The sequence below is a fragment of the Trichechus manatus genome, unplaced genomic scaffold (assembly GCF_000243295.1).
Source record: "Trichechus manatus latirostris isolate Lorelei unplaced genomic scaffold, TriManLat1.0 scaffold00177, whole genome shotgun sequence".
NCBI lineage: Eukaryota > Metazoa > Chordata > Mammalia > Sirenia > Trichechidae > Trichechus > Trichechus manatus.
The window spans coordinates 2,739,317-2,759,511 of record NW_004444113.1 but is presented as its reverse complement, the minus strand read 5'-3'; the positions used below and the strand labels follow the sequence as shown (position 1 = coordinate 2,759,511).

At 44.2% G+C, this 20,195-nt stretch overlaps 1 protein-coding gene across 3 annotated transcripts in view; it reads left to right on the top strand.

The window, feature by feature from the left end:
* The window catches only part of GART (phosphoribosylglycinamide formyltransferase, phosphoribosylglycinamide synthetase, phosphoribosylaminoimidazole synthetase), a 32,465-nt gene extending 13,234 nt beyond the window's left edge, over nt 1-19,231 (top strand). For all 3 annotated transcript variants that reach the window (XM_023741316.1, XM_023741317.1, XM_004386973.2), the window contains 12 exons: nt 1,236-1,467; nt 3,454-3,548; nt 3,928-4,037; nt 4,642-4,840; nt 6,016-6,267; nt 6,494-6,646; nt 10,928-11,134; nt 12,388-12,525; nt 13,318-13,448; nt 13,714-13,855; nt 17,876-17,991; nt 18,092-19,231. In XM_023741316.1, coding sequence (XP_023597084.1) covers nt 1,236-1,467; nt 3,454-3,548; nt 3,928-4,037; nt 4,642-4,840; nt 6,016-6,267; nt 6,494-6,646; nt 10,928-11,134; nt 12,388-12,525; nt 13,318-13,448; nt 13,714-13,855; nt 17,876-17,991; nt 18,092-18,283 — 1,967 coding nt within the window. In that variant the 3' untranslated portion in view covers nt 18,284-19,231. The remainder of the gene's footprint in view (nt 1-1,235; nt 1,468-3,453; nt 3,549-3,927; nt 4,038-4,641; nt 4,841-6,015; nt 6,268-6,493; nt 6,647-10,927; nt 11,135-12,387; nt 12,526-13,317; nt 13,449-13,713; nt 13,856-17,875; nt 17,992-18,091) is intronic.
* Nucleotides 19,232-20,195: the final 964 nt, after the last annotated feature.

Below are 20,195 nucleotides of genomic sequence, written 5' to 3'. Positions count from 1 at the left end.
CTGTTGTCCTAGGAACCCCACACGTGGACACTAGACAGTGGAGAATTAATGGCCTTTGAAATGGGCAAAGGAAGAAAGGATAGAGCCAGCATCCCTTATATTGGTGAAATTTGTCTAATATTGAGACATATCCGCAACAGTCATTTCCAACTTTGCAAACCTTTGTACTGGGCACCTGTGAAAATAGATAAAAATTTATCAAAAAATTAAAGAAGACATCTCATCATGCTACCAAATATGATGCCAAAAAGGGAAAAGGAAAACTAAGGATACAGGGAAGTTTTCTGTTTGCTTGTATTTGTTTTTTAATTGAGAGAAGGGGTTATCTTTGTATAAACAATCTACTTCAGTCTTTTTAAAATATAGAAATATAGTCTAATTATGTTTTTAGTGTAAAATTTTACCTGAGAGCTTGAAAATAATTCAAAAGAAAGTGAAGCCCTGGATTTTATGCTGAACCCAGAACTTAAGTCAAATTTGTCTTAAAATTTTACAGTTGACATATTAAGGGAATAGGTTTTTTGTTGCATTGATCCTATTTGTTATTAAAAAAAAAAAAAAAAGCAAGTTTAGCTAAACGACTATGATTAAAAAAAAAAATTTTTCTTACTCTTGAGTGAAAAATAGATGTTGTCGGATGCAGTGTTTATGTTTTGTGTCTATGTAGAGAGAGATTTTTTAATTTTTAAGTTCTGATAACTGTGTTTTCAAGTCTCAAACTTCTGAAGCCTTAATCTCATTTCTCTTCCTCACTGAAACAGTAGTTTTTATAATGAGATTTCTGGTAGCCCTAGTTTTAGGAATGTAGTTACCACCCTAAAGCAGAACAGAGGCAAAAAGGAATCTATTTTATTTACTATTGTATTACATTAATTTCAGGAGCCCTGGTGGCACAGTGGTTAAACGTTCAGCTGCTAACTGAAAGCTCGGCGGTTCGATCCCACTAGCTGCTCCACGGGAGAAAGATGTGCAGTCAGCTTCCGAAAAGATCTACAGCCTTGGAAACCCTGTGGGGCAGTTCTACTCTGTCCTGTGGGTCACTATAAGTCGGAATTTGACTCGATGGCAATGGGTTTGGTTTTAGTTTTACATTAACTCCTGCCTGATAGGATTCTTGTGAAGATGAGTTTAAATGAAATAAAGAATTAAAAAAGGAACTTCTGAAAATTGAAAATCCCTTCACGAGTGTAAAATAGTGTGATTTTGGGTAATAGGTCAAATGTGCTCTCTTACAGGGTTTCCTGAGGCTCAGGCGTTAGGGCTGGAGGTGTTCCATGCAGGCACTGCCCTGAAGGACGGTAGAGTGGTGACTAACGGGGGTAGAGTCCTCACAGTAACCGCCATCCGGGAAGATCTCCCGTCAGCGCTTGAAGAGGCCAAGAAGGGACTGGCTGCTATAAAGTTTGAGGGAGCCGTTTACAGGAAGGACATTGGCCGTCGTGCCCTAGCCTTCCTCCAGCAGCCCAGGTAAAATGTCCTTCCAGAGGCGACTGTAGCGCAGTTTTAGAGCTGGCCTAAAAGGGCCAAGGAGAAAATTCCAGTGACCCTGTACCACCGTACTCTGTATTCTTTGCTCTCTGTGGACTGACCTGCTCTTTCGATTGTGTTAGTTTGAAACAGAACTTGTTACAGTATTGAAATGAAATGGAAGTTTCATGGTAGCCCTTTATTCTGAAGTTTGGCTAAATCGTGGTATATTAAGGATGTTTATCCCTCCAGTTGTCATGTACGTGAGTATCATTGATGTATTTAAATTATAGTTCCTGGTTTTGTCAAAAGAAGTCAGGATGAGAATTTTGGTCATCTAACTTCTGTAACTTGATTGGATTCTACTGGGAGTGTTGGCAGGTTCATTTGGTCACTACCTTTCGCTTTACATCTATTACCGAAATGCATTTTTTGACCCTTCATGGATTCATTTATTGGTATGTACAGTTACTCCCTTGTAAAAATCAATAAACGATTAACTACAGGTGTGGGTGTTTTGATTATTTAAGTGTATATCACATTTAATACTGTTTATTAAGTACATCTGTGGGTCATAAGGAGGCCTGATGGTACAGTGGTTAAGAGCTCAGCTGCTAACCGAAAGGTCGGCAGTTCGAATCTACCAGCCACTCCGTGGAAACCGTATGGAGCAGTTTGACTCTGTCCTGTACAGTCGCTATGAGTCAGAATCGACTTGACTGCAATGAGTTTTTTGGGTTTTATGGGTCATAAATATTAGGAAGAAATGAAACATTTCCAATGACTTAATTCAAGCTATATATGCTGTTACCAAGAGGCAAATTTTTAAAGTTTAAACACGAATATTTTCAGAATCAAGAACATTAAAATAAGCTAAAATTTATTTTTCATTTTGAAGTAACTATATTCCATTGAAATGACCTATTTCAAAAGACTGCAGTCTTAATTCTAGTCTTTCTGTAATTTAAGGCTAAAGATGAAGAAAATGAAAAGGCATAAATGCTGGTTATTACCAAGAGAGAAAGTTTTTTAAACCAGTAGGACTTGGTTTCCTATCTAAAAGTGACCCAGGTTTGCCAACTTTATTGGAGTTAACTGCCTCAGCTCTGAACTCTAGTTGTACCCAGGCAGCTTTTTTCTAATAAAACTTCACATATTTCTTCATTTATCACTGCATCCCAGTAAGCAAAAGTTGTCATTTTTTGCAAGGCAAGACTACTGAATTCACAGTGCTGTTCATGAACGTGGTCTCTAAATGGACGCTCCCCCACCAGTGAGATGGCCCTGGGCTGTAGCAAATGGAGTCACGCACTGGGCATCATTAGCTGATCATCATCGTCTATCTTTGCAGTAAGAGCTCAGTCTGAGTGTGCAGAGATTGCTTTGTAGAGTTCTCATAATCCTAATTTTCACTTTTTTGCCTCGATTTTGGCACTCTTTTTCTTCCCTTATCAAAATCAAACAGAGAAAGATTGTGGCAAAATATCAGCTTATTAGCTGCCTGTGAGAAGGGCTTTTGGAGGAAACAGTAAAGTTAAAGCAGTGGTTTTCAATGGAGGTGATGCAATAGAATCGACTGAGGAGATTTTTAAAACACATTTCAGATCCCAGAACTTGCCCTAAAAAACCAACCCATTGCCGTCGAGTCAGTTTCAACTCCTAGCGACCCTATAGATAGACTGGAACTGCCCCATAGTGTTCCCAAGGAATGGCTGGTGGATTTGAACTGCCGACCTTGTGGTTGGCTGCTGAGCACTTAACCACTGTGCTACCAGGGTCCCAGACTTGCCCCAGACCTCAGAATCTCTAAGGATGGGGCCCAGGCGTGGGCCTTTTTTTTTTTTTTTTTTAACTTTCTGAACACCTTAAGGGATTCAAAGCCACTTGGGATATCTTCTGCTTTAAGTAGTATTTTAAGATTAGAATCATTTTCCCTGACATTGAGGTGATAGTGTTGTGTTGTTTTTTGTTTCTTTAATTCTTTAGGGGTCTGACTTACAAGGAAGCTGGGGTAGATATTGCAGCTGGAGATATGCTGGTCAAGAAAATTAAGCCTTTAGCAAGAGCCACCTCCAGACCAGGTAAGTCAGATCCTGACTTTCCTAATTCATGAAATTGGACAGACATTGTGAATTGATTTGGGCTTTATATTTAATTGAAGGAAATATTCTAAATTAATGTCAGGTTACTGTGAAGTCTTAGTCTACTTAAGCCAAACCCATAGTCTTCCTTCTTATCTCTAATATCAAGGAAAGAATTTCTAATCCATGATGTTAAATTCAAAAGGATATGTATGCCTCTTTCATGTTTAATTACTTTCTTCATCAATTCTTTGAGCCCGCAGTGCTTTCTAGCCATTCTCAGGGAAGGTGTCTTTTGTTTCAGCCATTCTTATGAGGAAGTATTATGTTTTAACTGGTCTGCGAAAATGTAGCAAGTAATTAATTTCCTCTCCAACAGGCTGTGAGGTTGATCTTGGAGGTTTTGCTGGCCTTTTTGATTTGAAAGCAGCCAGTTTCAAAGATCCTCTTCTGGCCTCTGGAACAGATGGCGTTGGAACTAAACTGAAGGTAATCAGACTCCTCTGTGAATAAAGGCCTTTGTGAAAGATGAGAGGGAACCTCCTGTGTATCCAATGTGTATTTTTCCCCTGTTGACAGATGTGCGCGGAAAAGAGCCGTACCAGACAACTATGTGATGTGGCTGAAATGTTGGTACATGTCTGACAATACAGCGTTATTGAGGCTATCTCTGCACCAAGGGTATTTTAGGGGGCAAAAGGGATGTTTTTGGAGCCAAGTAGATTATCAGGATTTGGTGTTCTTTTAGGAGTCCCCGGGGGGTGCAAACAGTTAGGCGCTCAGCTATTAACCAAAAGGTTGACAATTCGAACCCACCCAGAAGTACCTTGGAAGAAAGGCCTGGTGATGTGCTTCTGAAAGGTGATAACGATGAAAACCCTGTGGACCACAGGTCTACCCTGCATCTCCTGGGGTCACCATGAGCCGGAATCAACTCCACAGCAATTGGTTTTGTTTTTAGTGTTCTTTTGTCTTTAGGTTTTAAAGCTGCGAGCCAAAAGGCAATAGTGTTTGTCAGCCTCCATTGAGAAAGTGACACGAGATAATTTGGAACTTACTGTCTTACATGGATGTTTACGTTGTGTTTCTGCAGATTGCCCAGCTGTGCAATAAACATGATACTATTGGTCAAGATCTGGTCGCCATGTGTGTAAATGATATTCTGGCACAAGGGGCAGAGCCTCTCTTCTTCCTGGACTACTTTTCCTGTGGAAAACTCAACCTTGATACAGCAGAAGCTGTTGTCGCTGGGATCGCGGAAGCTTGTGGAAAAGCTGGATGTGCTCTCCTTGGTATTGGCGTCCATTTCATCACATACCCTTCTTTTAAACGTATTTTAGCACAGACGAGATTGGTACCAGTATGGCTAGCAAGAGAGACCATGCATCACAGGATGAGGGAGGTAAAATATAGGTAACACTACCTGAAGAAAACTTAGACCGTTGTTCCCTCAAACCCCTGCTCAGGGGTTTGTCCCCGAAGCCTATCTCCCTAACCTGTCAGGCAGGCCTGTCTTTACTCTCATCTTTGGCTCCCTTGTCCACCTCCATCTTTCTTGGCAGCCCCCTCAACGGCCAGGCCTAGGATTATTTACTCCTCACTGGTCCTGCAGCAAAGACAGATGGGTCATGTGTACCCACAGAAGTGGCATTGAGAATAAAATGTACTCAAGCTTTGTAGAAATATTGCTTCAATATGTACGAGAATTTTGAGCAAAATTAACTTGTAGTTTAGCCAAGGAACTAAACTACCTTTCTTTTAAGATTTATTTTTTGTTGTTGTTGAGAATGTTAACAGCAGGATGTAACCAATTCAATAGTTTCTACATATACAGTTCAGTGACATTGATTACATTCTTCAAGTCGTGCAGTCCTTCTCACCTTCCTTTTCCAAATTGGTCCTCCTCCATTAACCTAAACTCACTGCCCCCTAAGCTTCCTATCTAATCTTTCAAGTTGCTGTTGTCAGTTTGATCCCATATAGATAGAAACTCTCTCTTTTATATTACTGTTTCTGTGGACCAGCCTGTCCCAAAGCCAAAAACTGCCTTCTCAACCATCTTCTAGAGCACGATTTCTAATTTGGAGTCTGCCTGCCTTTACTCATATCATTTCTCTAAGCCTGTACCATTATCTGGACACTGGAGTGATTGTAAAGATCAAATATATATGAAAGCATTTCTGAAATTAAATTATTATAGAAATGATGTTATATTCCATTGAGCACTCCTGTTAAAGTAATGAGGTTTGGCAGCTATGCACATACTTGCAGGGATACTACCTTATCTCACCCTTTGGTTGCTTGGTTGAAGCTTCTGTTAGGCAGCTAATAATAAGTTGTATCGATTGTTTTAAGAATATAACCACGTGTTTAATTCTTCACGTTAAGAGTAGTTGATGCCACTCCTTCCTAGGCAGGTTTTTAAATGTTATGTGGCGTGTTTGCTCCCCTCTTATCCCCTCAACAGGAGGTGAAACAGCTGAAATGCCTGACATGTACCCTCCCGGAGAGTATGACCTGGCCGGATTTGCCGTCGGTGCCGTGGAGCGGGATCAGAAACTTCCTCACATGGACAGAATCATGGAGGGGGATGCGGTTATTGGAGTAGCTTCATCTGGCCTCCATAGCAATGGGTTTAGCCTCGTGAGGAAGATTGTGGAGAAATCTTGCCTCTCGTACTCCTCCCCAGCACCTGAGGGCTGTGGTGACCAAACGCTAGGTAACTTGGTTTACCTTTACACTCTGCTTGGAACGGCTGAGCGACAGCTAGGCGCGGTGAGCCTCTGAAGAGTTACAGCTAGATGGAATACATTATCCTGTGATTTCACGGCTTGTTGTAGACCTGGTGTTTCTGTGGAAGATCACAACGTGTCTCCATTTCAGAATTGTTTTAGATGCTTTGGTCTTTATAGGCTAAGCTTTGGTCTTCTGTCTCCCGTGTACAGGGCAGTTACTTCTAACTCCAACTAGAATCTACAGCCAGACACTGTTACCCGTCCTACGTTCAGGACACGTCAAGGCTTTTGCGCATATCACTGGAGGAGGGTTGCTAGAAAACATCCCCAGAGTCCTTCCTCAGGGACTTGGGGTGGACCTAGGTAAGAATACTAAAAGGAACTTTTGTTCAGAAAACTGTTAGAGGGGAAAATGCATTGTGGGAGGAAACTATCGGTACTTAGTGCGTATAGGCTTCTACCTGCAAAATTCTTAATTGGTGGGATTTGGGGGGAAAAAATAGAGCTAACCCTTTCCACTTCTCTTTCTTCATTACCCATATTTAAAAGGCATAAAATCCTCTCACATAATTGACTTCATTGAAGATGAAGTACCACAAGTAGATCCTTCTAGGGGGTTAGTAACCTCAGGCTCTATCATGATGGAACCCTCTGTGCCAGGCAGGGAAATAAAACCCAAACCAAACCCAGTGCCATCAAGTCAATTCCAACTATAGCAACCGTGTAGGACAGAGACAGTAGAACTGCTCCACAGGGTTTCTAAGGCTATAATCTTTATGAAAGCAGACTGCCACATCTTTCTCCACGGAGCAGCTATTGAGTTCAAACCACTGACCTTTAGGTTAGCAGCTGAGCACTTAACAGCTGTGCCACCAGGGCTCCTTTGGCAGGGAAATGGTAGCTGGTAAATAGTCTGTACAGGAGATAAAGAGGACCTGAGCCAAGGCACAGAGAGGGGAGACAGATTTGAGTATCATTGCATGCTTAGACGTGAGTGACAAGGAAAAAGAAACAAGTATTTGACTAAGCAGATGAGCAGATGGTAATGTCCATAACATAGGAGGAAGAGTTATGTTTGGAATAGGAAGTGAGCATACAGTTTTTTAAATCTTCAATTGTTAATTACAAGATGTCTCTGAGCAGAAGTTGAGATCAAGCTGAAGATAAGTTGGATGGTCGTATGCATATAGCCAAGAGTGTGGAGGGGACCAAAAGGGTGTTTTTTGGTATTCTGTCAACCTTAAGGGTTGGCAAGAGATAGAATTACTGAAAAGAACAGTCAGCAGGGGGTGAACCATGTAAAAAAGTCTTCATAAAAGCCAAGGAAGGATTTTAAGATGACGCAGGTCAGCAGTGTCCGATGCAGAACAGAGATGAGGATAAGGACCAGAAGAGACCAATGTGTTTCATTGTCAGTTCAGAAACGAGCTTGGTGGGGTGTAGATACCACCCACCACGTTACTGTGGGGAGAATGGCTGGCAAAGATGTAGAGCCAGCAAGTGGAGAGTCCTGTTTCAAGAAACTTAGTAGTAAAAAGGAGAAGGGAATTGTGAGTTCAGCACGTGGGAAACGTAAGGGTCAAGGCTTTCCCCACCTGTTTTTTGTAGGACAGAGAGACAAAGGCTGAGGAACTCTGCACCTGTCACGGTCAACCAGTGTACGCTGGTTTGAAAAAGTAGAAACTGAGGCAATTCACATGAAATAACTCGTTTCAGTAAGGTATTAAGGGATCGGGGAGTTGGGCAGACCTGGAGGGGGCCTGAGGAGAGGCATCCAGATAAAGCAGTCAGTGTCAGGAACGAGGAGACGGCAGCACTGAGCACAGTGGAAGTTGAAGCTGGTTATGTGATTTTTCTCCCAAAGTAGAATAGCGTTGACGCAGGAACAGGAAGAGATGGATTGATTGGGTTGATCTGGTTGAGTTGGGCAAGTATAGGGGTCGGTCATGGGGGAGAAGCAGCTCTGGGTGCAAGTGAGTAGATTTGAGTGGCCTCACCTTAGAGTCAGAAACCCTGGTGGCTTAGTGGTTAAGTACTACGGCTGCTAACCAAAAGGTCGGCAGTTCGAATCCACCAAGGCGCTCCTTGGAAACACTATGGGGCAGTTTTACCCTGTCCTGTAGGATTCCTATGAGTCAGAATCGACTTGACAGCAGTGGGTTTCGTTTTTAATCTTAGAGTCAGAGTATGTGAAGCTAGGCAAGAGTCAAAAGAGTGAGAAATAGGTTATGTAGAGTGAGGAAATAGGCAAGGTAAGCTAGGAAAGTGAGCAGATGGGACCTCAGCCTAGCCAGGAGAGCAGAAGAGAAAGGCTAGGCTGAGCTCAATAGAAATCCCTTCCAGATCTGTGGAATGAGCATAGTAAAGAGTTAAAGAGCACCCAAAAAAAAAAAAACAAACCCATTGCCGTTGAGTCAATTCCGACTCATAGCAACCATATGGGACAGAGTAGAGCTGTCCCATCAGGTTTCCAAGAAGCAGCTGGTGGATTCAAACTGCTAACCTTTTGGTTAGCAACCAGGCTCTTAACCACGGTGCCACCAGGGCTCCAAAGGGCCACATGGGAGGGATAATTAGTGGTTGAAGACAGTCATTGGATAGAAATGCTTTCAAGGGAGCGTTAACAAAAACCTTAAAGAATTTTTTCCATCATCACCTTGTGCAGGTAATTAATAGCATGCTGATGAATGGAGGCAACACTGATTTGTAGCATTGCCAGTTACTGTGGTGTAAATACTCCCACCATGGCCATTTGAAAAATGGCTGTATTTAATTGCTGTTACAAGCTGGCTCCAGCACACCCTTGGTTAAAAATAATGTAATAGTCACCTCATTAGGAAATTGAGAGTTGATAAAGCCATATCCCTAAAAGCCATTATGTTTTTGTTTTTGTTTTTTTAATTGAGTTTTTGGTGAAAATTTACACAGCAGATTAGATTCCCATTTAACAGTTTCTACACTCTGTGGTTTAAATCAGGAAAGGTGTGGGTCAGGGTTGTATCCTTTCACCATACTTATTTAGTCTGTATGCTGAGCAAGTAATCTAGGAAGCTGCCTTATATGAAGAGAGCAGCATCAGGATTGGAGGAAGACTCATTAACAACCTGCGTTATGCATATGACACAACCTTGCTTGCTAAAAGCGAGGAGGACTTGAGGAATTTACTGATGAAGACCAAAAACCACAGCCTTCAGTATGGATTACACCTCGACATAAAGAAAACAGAAATCTCACAGCTGGACCAATAACCAACATCATGACACACGGAGATAAGATTGAAGTTGTCCAGGATTTCATTTGACTTGGATCCACAATCAATGCCAGTGGGAGCAGCAGTCAGGAAATCAAACAACACATTGCATTGGGCAAATCTGCTGCAAAAGACCTCTTTAAAATGTTAAAAAGCAAAGATGTCACTTTGAGAACTAAGGTAAGCCTGACCCAGGTCGTGGTATTTTCAGTTGCCTCATACACATGTGAAATCTGGTCAAAGAATAAGGAAGACCGAAGAAAAATTGATGCCTTTGAATTACGGTGTTGACGAAGAGTATTGAATATACCACAGACTGCCAGAAGAATGAACAGATCTGTCTTGGAAGAAGTACAGCCAGAATGGTCCCTAGAAACAAGGATGGCGAGACTTCATCTCATGTACTTTGTACATGTTATCAGGAGGGACCAAACCCTGGAGAAGGACATCATGCTTGGTGAAGTAGAGGGTCAGTGAAAAAGAGAAAGATCCTCAAGGAGATGGATTGACACAGTGGCTGCAACAGTGGGCTCAAGCATAACAACAATTGTGAGGATGGCGCAGGACCAGGCAGTATTTCGTTCTGTTGTACTTAGGGTTGCCGTGAGTCAGAGCTTACTCAGCAGCACCTAATAACAACAGTCTTGCATGATGAGGGCATTGTTGGTTCAGTGGTAGAATTCTCACCTTTCACGCAGGAGACACAGGTTCCATTCCTGGCAGTGACCTCCTGGGCAGCCACCACCTGTCTGTCATTGGTGGCTCGCGTATTACTATGATGCTGAAAAGGTTCCAGCAAAGCTAAAGACAGACTAGGAAGAAAGATCTGACTATCTGATTCCAAAAGTTAGTTGATGAAAACCCTGTGGATCGCGACGGTTCGCTCCACCACTGATCTCGGAGACGACGCGGGCCAGACAGCATCCCGTTCTGTCGTGCCTGGGGTTGCCACAGGTCAGGCTGACCCAATGGCAGCCAGTGACACCTTGCATCGTGTTGAGGGTGTGTTTTGGTCATTGCTAAGACCCAGCCACATGTTCATAAAAGGGTGCCAACCTTTGCTGGAATTCAGCTGCTGCTACATCTAATCTCTTAGGGGAATACTAAGAGGCTGGAGTTCAGCAGCTGCTGCATCTAATCCCTTAGGGAGTACTAAGGTTTCTAAGGATCCAGCTAATTAATGCAGCACAAAGCCTCACTCAGTTGTGAAACCAGGCTGTGTGCATCAACAAAAATGTTCGCAATGTTCTAACGTACAAATGGATCCAAAGAAAGACTGCTTCTGAAAGGCCAGTTCATGGTTTTACTCTACTTCAGATAGCAATGCAGTTTGTATAATTTTGTACTTGTGAATGTTTTTATACTTTGTGTGAGACAACTCTTGCCTGTTTCAGATGCTTGGGCCTGGGGGATCCCCAGGATCTTCTCGTGGTTGCAGCAGGAAGGGCACCTTGCTGAAGAAGAGATGGCCAGAACGTTTAACTGTGGGATTGGGGCTGCCCTCGTGGTCCCCAGGGATCTGACGGAGCAGATTCTGAGGGATATTCAGCAGCACAAGGAAGAAGCCTGGGTGATTGGCAGTGTGGTTGCATGTCCTGCGGGTAATCACTGCTTATTTGTTTGTTTTTAGGTATATAATCTTAAGTACACTATTCCCTTTTTCACAAGCTCTCTGCCCACCTTTCATTCCAGCATTGCTATAGGAACCGTATTTACATGGGGGTGCCGTGACTGTACCTACCCCAGTTACCCTATGTATCTTAATTTCTGTCTCAAGCCTCTGTGACACTTCATGTATGTACAGCCTGGATGGGCAGGGGGTTATACCCACAGGTCAACCCTTGCCCAGAGGGGTGAGAGCCAGTGAATAAATATCCACTTTAGGGACAGAGAGGAGAATGATTTTGAGGCATAGTCCGCATGGCTTCTTAGAGAGTCTGAGTGCAGTTTCGCCCCAGCTGCCCACGGAGGTGACGAGTGTAACCAGACCCCTCACAGTGGTGCCCCCTGTATCGCTCTCCAGACCCCACTCTGATTCCTCGCCACCCCTTCCCAAAGCAGTTGGCCTGTCTGCAGCACCTTGTCTCAGGCTCTGCTTGCTGGTCCGCTCCACTCACGGCATTTATTGAGCACCCTGATGAGCACTGTGTGTCAGTCAGGACTATTGTTTGGACGTGGAAGATTAGCTAAAAAGGATGTCAGAGCCTGTTAGCTTTGCGTTGATCTGCGTTTTTTCCTTTACTGTGTAGGTTTCATTTTCAGGCACGTTCTCCAGATGCCAGAAATACATCTTGAGCCCACACCCTTTAGCAGAATGCATAAGAAAGAGACTCACTCCCTCTCCTGTAGCATCCTGTATCACCTCTTTGAATGGCCTTGCTTGGGTCACCTGCTTACCCCTGAGGCCAGGGCACTGTCACGGGCGGTCCCACTAGGAAGATGGGGGCAGGCGGTAGCACGCCCACCACAGGCTCGTTGGCAGCCGCCGTCCGGTCAGCCTGGTGGGTAGTGGCCACACATCAGGTGCCTCAGCCCAGGAGTTCACCTGGGTCTCCTGCGTGGAAAGCGAGATCCTACCACTGAACCACCTGGGCCCCCGTCACTGCGTGCCTAAATGCGGTGGTGTGCTGTGTAGCTCTTCATTAAAGTAGGTGATGGCACGCGTTCACCTTCCGAAGTCTTTGTGAAAGCGTAATATGAAGTGATTCAAACCTGTTGTTGGTTTTACTTTTGGATGTCTTATTTTCAGAGTAAAACACAGCACTGTAAAGTTTGCATAAAGTATTTTCCTTTTCGTTACACCTGCTGATTCCCACGTGGCCTTTGCTTGTTTATGTTTGTGTTTGACGTGAAGATTCCCCGCGTGTGAAAGTCAGGAATCTGATGGAAAGCATGCAGATAAACAGGTCAGTGTTGGAGAACAGCTCCCTGGAAAATCACGTCTCTGTCCAACCACCAAGGGCACGAGTGGCTGTCCTGATATCTGGAACAGGTGAGACGGGGCCTCCCCTCAGCTGTAGAGGTGCTCTCAGCAGAGTTGGGCGGGAAAATCCTGAAACCACCAAGGAGTGCTGTCTCCTCAGCGTCCTTCATCCTTCCGCTTTCCATGTGCGTTTGCAGCAGCTCCCAGCGGTAAAGGTGAAGGGAGTCAGGAAGATTGTAGAAGGAAGAGGATCTAGAAGAGACAGAAAGGAGGAAGTTCCAACTTCGTATCCTAGCTTTGTGGTTGGAAGGTCCTAAAGCAGTAGAAAGCTTGTTTATTGTTAATACTGTAAGGAAAAAAAACCATGTTTAATCTTTGTGGATAAAAGGGTGAAGTAATAAGAGCATTATATCTCTCAGATGAATGTAGTTAAGTGTTTTTATAAATACACAACACGTTCTTAAGTGCATATCTGATTATTTGCGACACATTCCCAGCAGCATAATTGCTTAAGTCCTTTCTGAGGTTTTCAATACACCCAGGCCAAAGTTGGCGGTGAAGCAAGGAACTGTTGTAAGGGCCATGGTGGTTTATTCTTGAGAGGGTCAGGTTTTCCGCTTAATTAAACAGCTTATTCCTATCAATCATCTTTAAAACCATGCTGGATCCATCCTGTCTTGTTATTTTGCAAGAGGATTTATATATCCTAGGGCCACGAATACCTGTGTTTTTCCCAAGCTGTCACTTATCCGGGGAGGAAGGGAAGGAAAAAGGCCTCACGTATTTTGTCAGCCTCATCGAAGAAATTTATGCAGAAATCTTGGCCAGTCCCCATTCAGAATGGCGCGTGTGTCTTTTCAGGCTCGAACCTCCAAGCACTGATTGACAGTACTCGGGAGCCACACAGCTCTGCACGCGTTGTTGTTGTCATCTCCAACAAAGCCGCAGTGGCTGGACTGGACAAAGCAGAGACAGCTGGTATTCCCACCAGAGTAAGTGACTTTGAAACTTACCTTTCCTGCAGGCTGCATTTAAACTCATAATCTACCCTCATGGCACACTGGTCTGTGGGCACTTGTTCTTTGAGACTTCTACAGAGGACATTTGAGGTGAGTGCTGAGATTGCCTTTCTGCTTCGTCCTGTTCTTCCTTCATCATTCTTCGTGGTCGGTGTGTCTTTAGAAGGACACGCTGTGAAAGTTGAGTCTTATTTGTGATAATTCATTGAAAGATTGTGCTTATCTTTTTCTGTCACAGGTAATAAACCATAAATTATATAAAAGTCGTGTAGAATTTGACAATGCAGTCGACCAAGTCCTTGAAGAGTTCTCCACAGACATAGTGTGTCTCGCAGGATTCATGAGAATTTTATCTGGCCCTTTTGTCAGGAAATGGAATGGTAAGCAAAAAACTGTTTGACATCACAGTAAGAAATCAACTGAAAATGAACTGCAGAGTGGTTAACTTGCCAAACAGTCCTAGTAGTGAAATATTTATTGTGACGTCTTATTTTAACGTAGATCAAAATTTAATTTCCTTTGCTTTAGCCCAAAGAATGACCCAATAATGATTTATTAACCTGCTCACTATCAATTTTTTCTGGGCTGCTACAGTTAGTTACTTTTTCCAGTATAGGCATACCTCGGAGATACTGCGGGTTAGTTCTAGACCACCGTAATAAAGCCAGTATGGGAATAAAGCAAGTCACACAAATTTTTTTGGTTTCCCAGTACATATAAAAGTGACGTTTGCACTATACTGTAGTCTATTAAGTGTGAAATAGCCTTATCTCTTTAAAAAAAAAAAAAAAAGTACATACCTTAAAAGTACTTTATTGCTAAAAACTGCTAACCATCATCTGAGCTTTCAGTGAGTCGTCATCTTTTTGCCGGTAGAGGGTGTTGTCTCAGTGTTGATGGCTGCTGACTGATGGGGGGGTGGCTGTCGCAATTGCGGAAAATAAGACAACAGCGAAGTTTGCCGCATCAACCGACCTTTCTGTTCATGGAAGATTTCTCTGTAGCACACGATGCTGTTTGGTAGCATTTTACCCACAGTAGAATTTCTTTAAAAATTGCAGTCAGTCCTCTCAAACCCTGCTGCTGCTTTATCAACTAAGTTTATGTAATATTCTAAATCCTTTGTTGTCATTTCAACAATGTTCACAACATCTTCACCAGGAGTAGATGCCATCTCAAGAAACCAGTTCCTTTGCTCATCCGTAAGAAGCAACTCCTCATCCGAGGAAGTTTTATCATTGGATTGCAGCAAGTCAGTCACATCTTCAGGTTCCATCTGTAATTCTAGTTCTCTGGCTGTTTCTGCCACATCTGCACTGCTTCCTCCACCGAAGTCTTGAACCCCTCAAAGTCATCCCTAAGGGTTGGAATCAACTTCTTCCAAACTCCTGCTAATATTTTGACCTCCTTCCATGAATCACAAATGTTCTTAATGGCATCTAGAATGGTGAATCCTTTACAGAAGGTTTTCAATTTACTTTGCCCAGATCCATCAGAGGAATCACTTACCTATGGCAGCTACAGCCTTACAAAATGTATTTCTTAAATAATAAGACTTGAAAAATCAAAATCACTCCTTGATCCGTGGGCTGCAGAATGGATGTTGTGTTAGCAGGCATGAAAACAACATTAATCTTGTACATCTCCATCAGAGATATTGAGTGACCAGATGTGGGGTCAATGAGCAATAATATTTTGAACGGAATTTTTTTCTGAGCAGTAGGTCTCAACAGTGGGCTTAAAATATTCAGTCAACCATGTTGTAAACAGACGTGCAGTCATTCAGTCTTTGTTGTTCCATTTAGACAGCACAGGCAGAGTAGATTTAGCATAATTCTTAATGGCCGTAGGAGTTTTGGAACGGTAAATTAGCATTGGCTTCAACTTAAAGTCCCCAGCTGCATTAGCCTCTAACAAGAGAATCAGCCTGTCCTTCGAAGCTTTGAAGCCAGGCATTGACTTCTCTCCAGCTGTGAAAGTCCCAGATGGCGTCTTCTTCCAGCAGAAGGCTGTTTGGTCTGCGTTGGAGACCTGTTGCTTAGTGTAGCCATTTTCATCGGTTGTCTTACCTAGACCTTCTGGACAACTTGCTGCAGCTTCTCCATCACCATTTGCTGCGTCACCTTGCACTTCTGTGTGATGGACGTGGCTGCTTTCCTTAAACCTCATGAGCCAACCTCTGCTAGCTTCAAACTTCTTCTGCAGCTTCCTCGCCTCTCTTAGCCTTCATAGAGTTGGAGGGAGTTAGGGCCTTGCTCTGGATTGGGCTTTGGCTTAAGGGAATGTTGTGGCTGGTTTGATCTTTTATCCAGGCCACTAGAACTGTCTCCGTATCAGCAGTAAGGCTGCTTCTCTTTCTTACCATTCATGTGTTCACTAGAGTAGCACTTTTAATTTCCTTCAAGAGCTTTCCCTTTGCATTCACAACTGGGCTGTTTGGTGCAAGAAGCCTAGATTTTGGCCTTTCTTGGCTTTCAACGTGCCTTCCTCACTAAGCTTAATCATTTCTAGCTTTTCATTTAAAGTGAGAGAGATGCGACTTTACGTTTCACTTGAACGCTTAGAGGTCATTGTAGGGTTATTAATTGGCCTAATTTCAATATTGTCGTGTCTGAGGGATTAGGGAGGCCCAAGGAGAGGGAGAGAAGTGGGGAGCAGCTGGTCAGTGGAGCAGTCAGAACACACGTTTATTAAGTTCGCTGTTGTATATGGGAGTGGTTTGTGGCGCCCCAAAACAATGAGAGTAGTAACATCAAAGATCACAGATCACCATAACAGATATAATAATAATGAAAAAGTTTGAAATATTGGGAGAATTACCAAAATGTGACACAGAGACACGAAATGAGCACATGCTGTTGGAAAAAAGGGCGCCAGTAGACTTGCTTGAAGCAGTGCTGCCACAAACCTTCAGTTGTAAAAATCGCAACATCTGCAAAGTGCAATAAAACGAGGCATGCCTGTATAGCTTGGGTAAGAGGTGCATTTCACATCACTGCAAACGCCACTGATAATACTTAATCTTCTTAACAAATACTGTGCCCTCACAAAAAAAGACCTGACTAACTGGCCTGACAGAGACTGGAGAAACCCCGAGTGTATGGCCCCCGGACACCCTTTTAGCTCGGAAATGAAGGCATTCCTGAGGTTCACCCTTCAGCCAAATATTAGGCCCATAAAACAAAACGAGACTAAAGGGGCACACCAGCCCAGGGGCAAGGACTAGAAGGCAGGAGGGGACAGGAAAGCTGGTAATAGGGGGAACCCAAGGTCGAGAAGGGAGAGTGTTAACATGTCGATGGGTTGGTAACCAATGTCACAAAACAATATGTATACTGATTGTCTAATGAGAAGCTAGTTTGTTTTGTAAACCATCTAAAGTACAGTCATAAAAACAAACAAATACTATGCAGAGACTGTTTTACTTGTGTAGAAGCTAGAGAAAATGCTTTCCTGTATCCCAAAATGAAGAACCCGGCTAGGGAAGTGTAGACCGTGGCAAGGAAGGTGTCGTTGCAGAAAACACACTGCTTTATGTTACTGCCTTTTTCCCAAAAAGCTTCATCTGCATCCTGTTTCCCCTTGTTGCGCATGCATTTGGGCAGTTGATGCATTTTCCCTCCAAAGAATGGGTATTTTCTTGAGTGAATGCAGTCAGAGCAGTTGTTGTGTGATATACAATAGGCCATGCCTTGGTCCTCCAAAGAATGGGTATTTTCTTGAGTGAATGTAGTCAGAGCAGTTGTGGTGTGATATACAATAGGCCATGCCTTGGTGACAAGGCACACACCAAATCCAAACCAGTTGCTATCGAGTTGATACCGACTCATGGCAACCCCATCTGTGTCAGAGTAGATCTGTGCTCCCCAGGGTTTTCGGTGACTGGTTTTTTGGAGGTAGATTGCCAGGACTTTCTTCCAGGGTGCCTCTAGCTGGACTCAAGCCACTAACCTTTTAATTAGCAGCCAAGCGCATTAACCATCTGCGCCACCAAGCAACTCCTATAAGGCACACAGAGCTGATAATCTGGCTGGTGGACGTGCTGCTCGTAGTCAGAAGTGAAGCGTAGACACTGCAGGACCCCTCTCCTCTCCCTAATGGTGTCTGCTGGCAACGGCTGAGTTTTCCTGCAGGGCCCTCCCACCCACCCTTCCGTCTTTGTGGGTGCTGTTCAGCACCCCTCAGCATGGCTTCTGCCTGCGCAGGACGGGCACTTGCAGCCACAAGAGCCTGGCTGGATGAGAAGTCGTGTTTCCCTTACCTCCCCTCCCCCTTTGACAAAGAAATCATCATCAGAGAGAAATCCTGCTCCTGGAGAGTCCGGGTTCCAGGCAGGAAAGCCTCTGAGAGAACGCACAGGACTGTCACACTCTAACCACGCTGCTTTTGCTCGTTCCTAGGGCGAATGCTCAACATCCACCCGTCCTTGCTGCCTTCTTTTAAGGGGGCGAACGCCCACGAGCAAGCCCTGGAGGCCGGTGTCGCCGTCACTGGCTGCACTGTCCACTTCGTAGCCGTGAGTTTGTCTTTTCTACCGAAGCGTTTCCAACATTAATTTTAGCTGTGACTCGTACTGGCTGGAAGGTCATGTTCACAACATTTGCTTGCTTTTCCAGGAAGACGTAGATGCGGGACAAATTATTTTACAAGAAGCTGTTCCGGTGAAGAGGGGTGACTCCGTGGCGACTCTGTCTGAAAGGGTGAAGACAGCAGAACATAAGATATTCCCTGCGGCCCTCCAGCTGGTGGCCAGCGGGGCAGTCCAGCTTGGAGAAAACGGCAAGATCTGTTGGGTCAAAAAGGAGTGACGCCTCCTGGTTACTCAGAAATGGAGCCAGTTTTGAAAGAACTGGGTCAGACGGTAAAGCCTCTTAATTCAGAAATGGGGCCAGTTTTGAAAGAATTATGGCTATTAGTATGGTGGCTTTTTATCACGGACTCAGCCCAGAAGAAAAACTACTAAAAGACGATTTTACGCTTACCTCTTTGGCCATTTTTTTGGGAACAGATTCAGTAAAAATAAGACTAACACAGCATAAGCAGTTTAAAATCTGTTTGAAAACCTTGTCAACTTCATAGCTAACACCACCCTGTGGAAGTCGTGTCTAAGGCAAATGCTTTTTCCCGCAGTTATCTTTCAGGTCTTACCTGGTTTGGACCTCCTTGTTTCATCATCAAGCGAGTCACTCAGAGTTCCTTGGTCTCTCTGGCCCTCTCTGTCTGACCAGTGTCACCTCCATTTTCACAAGTTATACGTTCCCTCATCTTTGAAGAGTTCACGAACAAGCCTGATAAGTTAATGGCTCTTTGTCATGCTGTCTATCTGTACTGATCTGAATTGGGACTCCTCAGATGATCCTGATCATAAAATTTCTAGGTTGCTCCCATTTCCCAGGCAGTGCCTTGTCCTTTAATTATTGACAGTTTCTCTCATACCCAGATGTTAGCTTCTGATCTAAGGATTATAAACATCCGTACTCTTATAAATAACGAGAGGGTTGAATGGAGAGTTGGGTGGCTTCTAGGTTTAGACACAGGACTTCAGGCACGTTCTCCTCTGTCTCTCATCTCAGTCGGCCAATGCCTGTCACACAGTTGTTTTGAGAAACGCTGTAACTCGTGTCAAGTGTGAGGACAGCGTTTGCTGCCGAGCAGCCCCCCAAAGGCTGGCTTTAGTTCATAGTTCCAGCTCTAAAAGCTACTGTAATTTATTATTCAGCAGATACATCTTGAGCATAAAATCCGGGAGGGTGATAAATGGATTATTGGAAGTGTGCTAGGTGCTGTTTGGGGTGGGGGTGTGGACACACGGAGGGCGGTCTGCTCAGACGAGTAACGGGCCGGGGCAGCATGTGTTTGGACCTTAGCCAGTCAGGTCCACTCTGGACGTGCACTTCCAGAACCGGAAGGTCCAGGTTGGTGTGCTGGGCGTGTGTCGTCCTAGCCGTGACACAAGCTCAGTACCACGTTCTCTGCTACCACAGCTGAGTGAACAAGGAACAGCCACCTGACCCAAAGCAGCCAGCTAGGCCTCTAAGCAGCCTTTAGGTGGAGTGGCTTAGAGCCCTGCCCGCCCAGTGCCTGCACTTTGCTAAAGATTCGTACCTAGAAGACTCGTTCAGATCCTCTTCAGGAGAGGAGGAGGTGTTTAAATCAGGGAATTATGTTCAAAACATCAGAGCAAAGGACTCGTATAGGCAGAACCTGGAGACAGTAAAGAGAAGAAGGTCAGGAGGGGCACCAGCAGACTCTGTCCACCGCCTCTGCTGCAGGTACTTCCCAAGGCCAGGGCAGCCGCCATGTTAGCCTTCCTCACACTGAGTGTGGTCGGCAACCCCTGTCGGACGCAACATCCAGATGCATCATTTCCCGCAGGTCCCTGTGCCGTAATCATGCGTTTGTTCTGGAGAGTTCATCAGCATGCTTAAGCACCTGTTATGTGTAGGCCAAACGCTATTCTGTGAAGTTTATAGAAGGTGCAAAGATGCAAAGGAAAGTACTCCTTGATAAATCACATAGAAAAAAGTCGAGGTGGGTGCCAGGATGGTAAGTTGGAAAAAGTAGTGTCAGCTTAAAAAGATCATTTTCTGCCCTTGCTTTAATACTGATCTCCACTGAGAGCAGCCTGGACTCGGTGTGAGGCAGCCATCAGAAGGCCTGGAATAGCTGGTTGCCAGAAGCCACAGAGACAGCTTGAAAACGTCGTTGGACCAGTTCAAA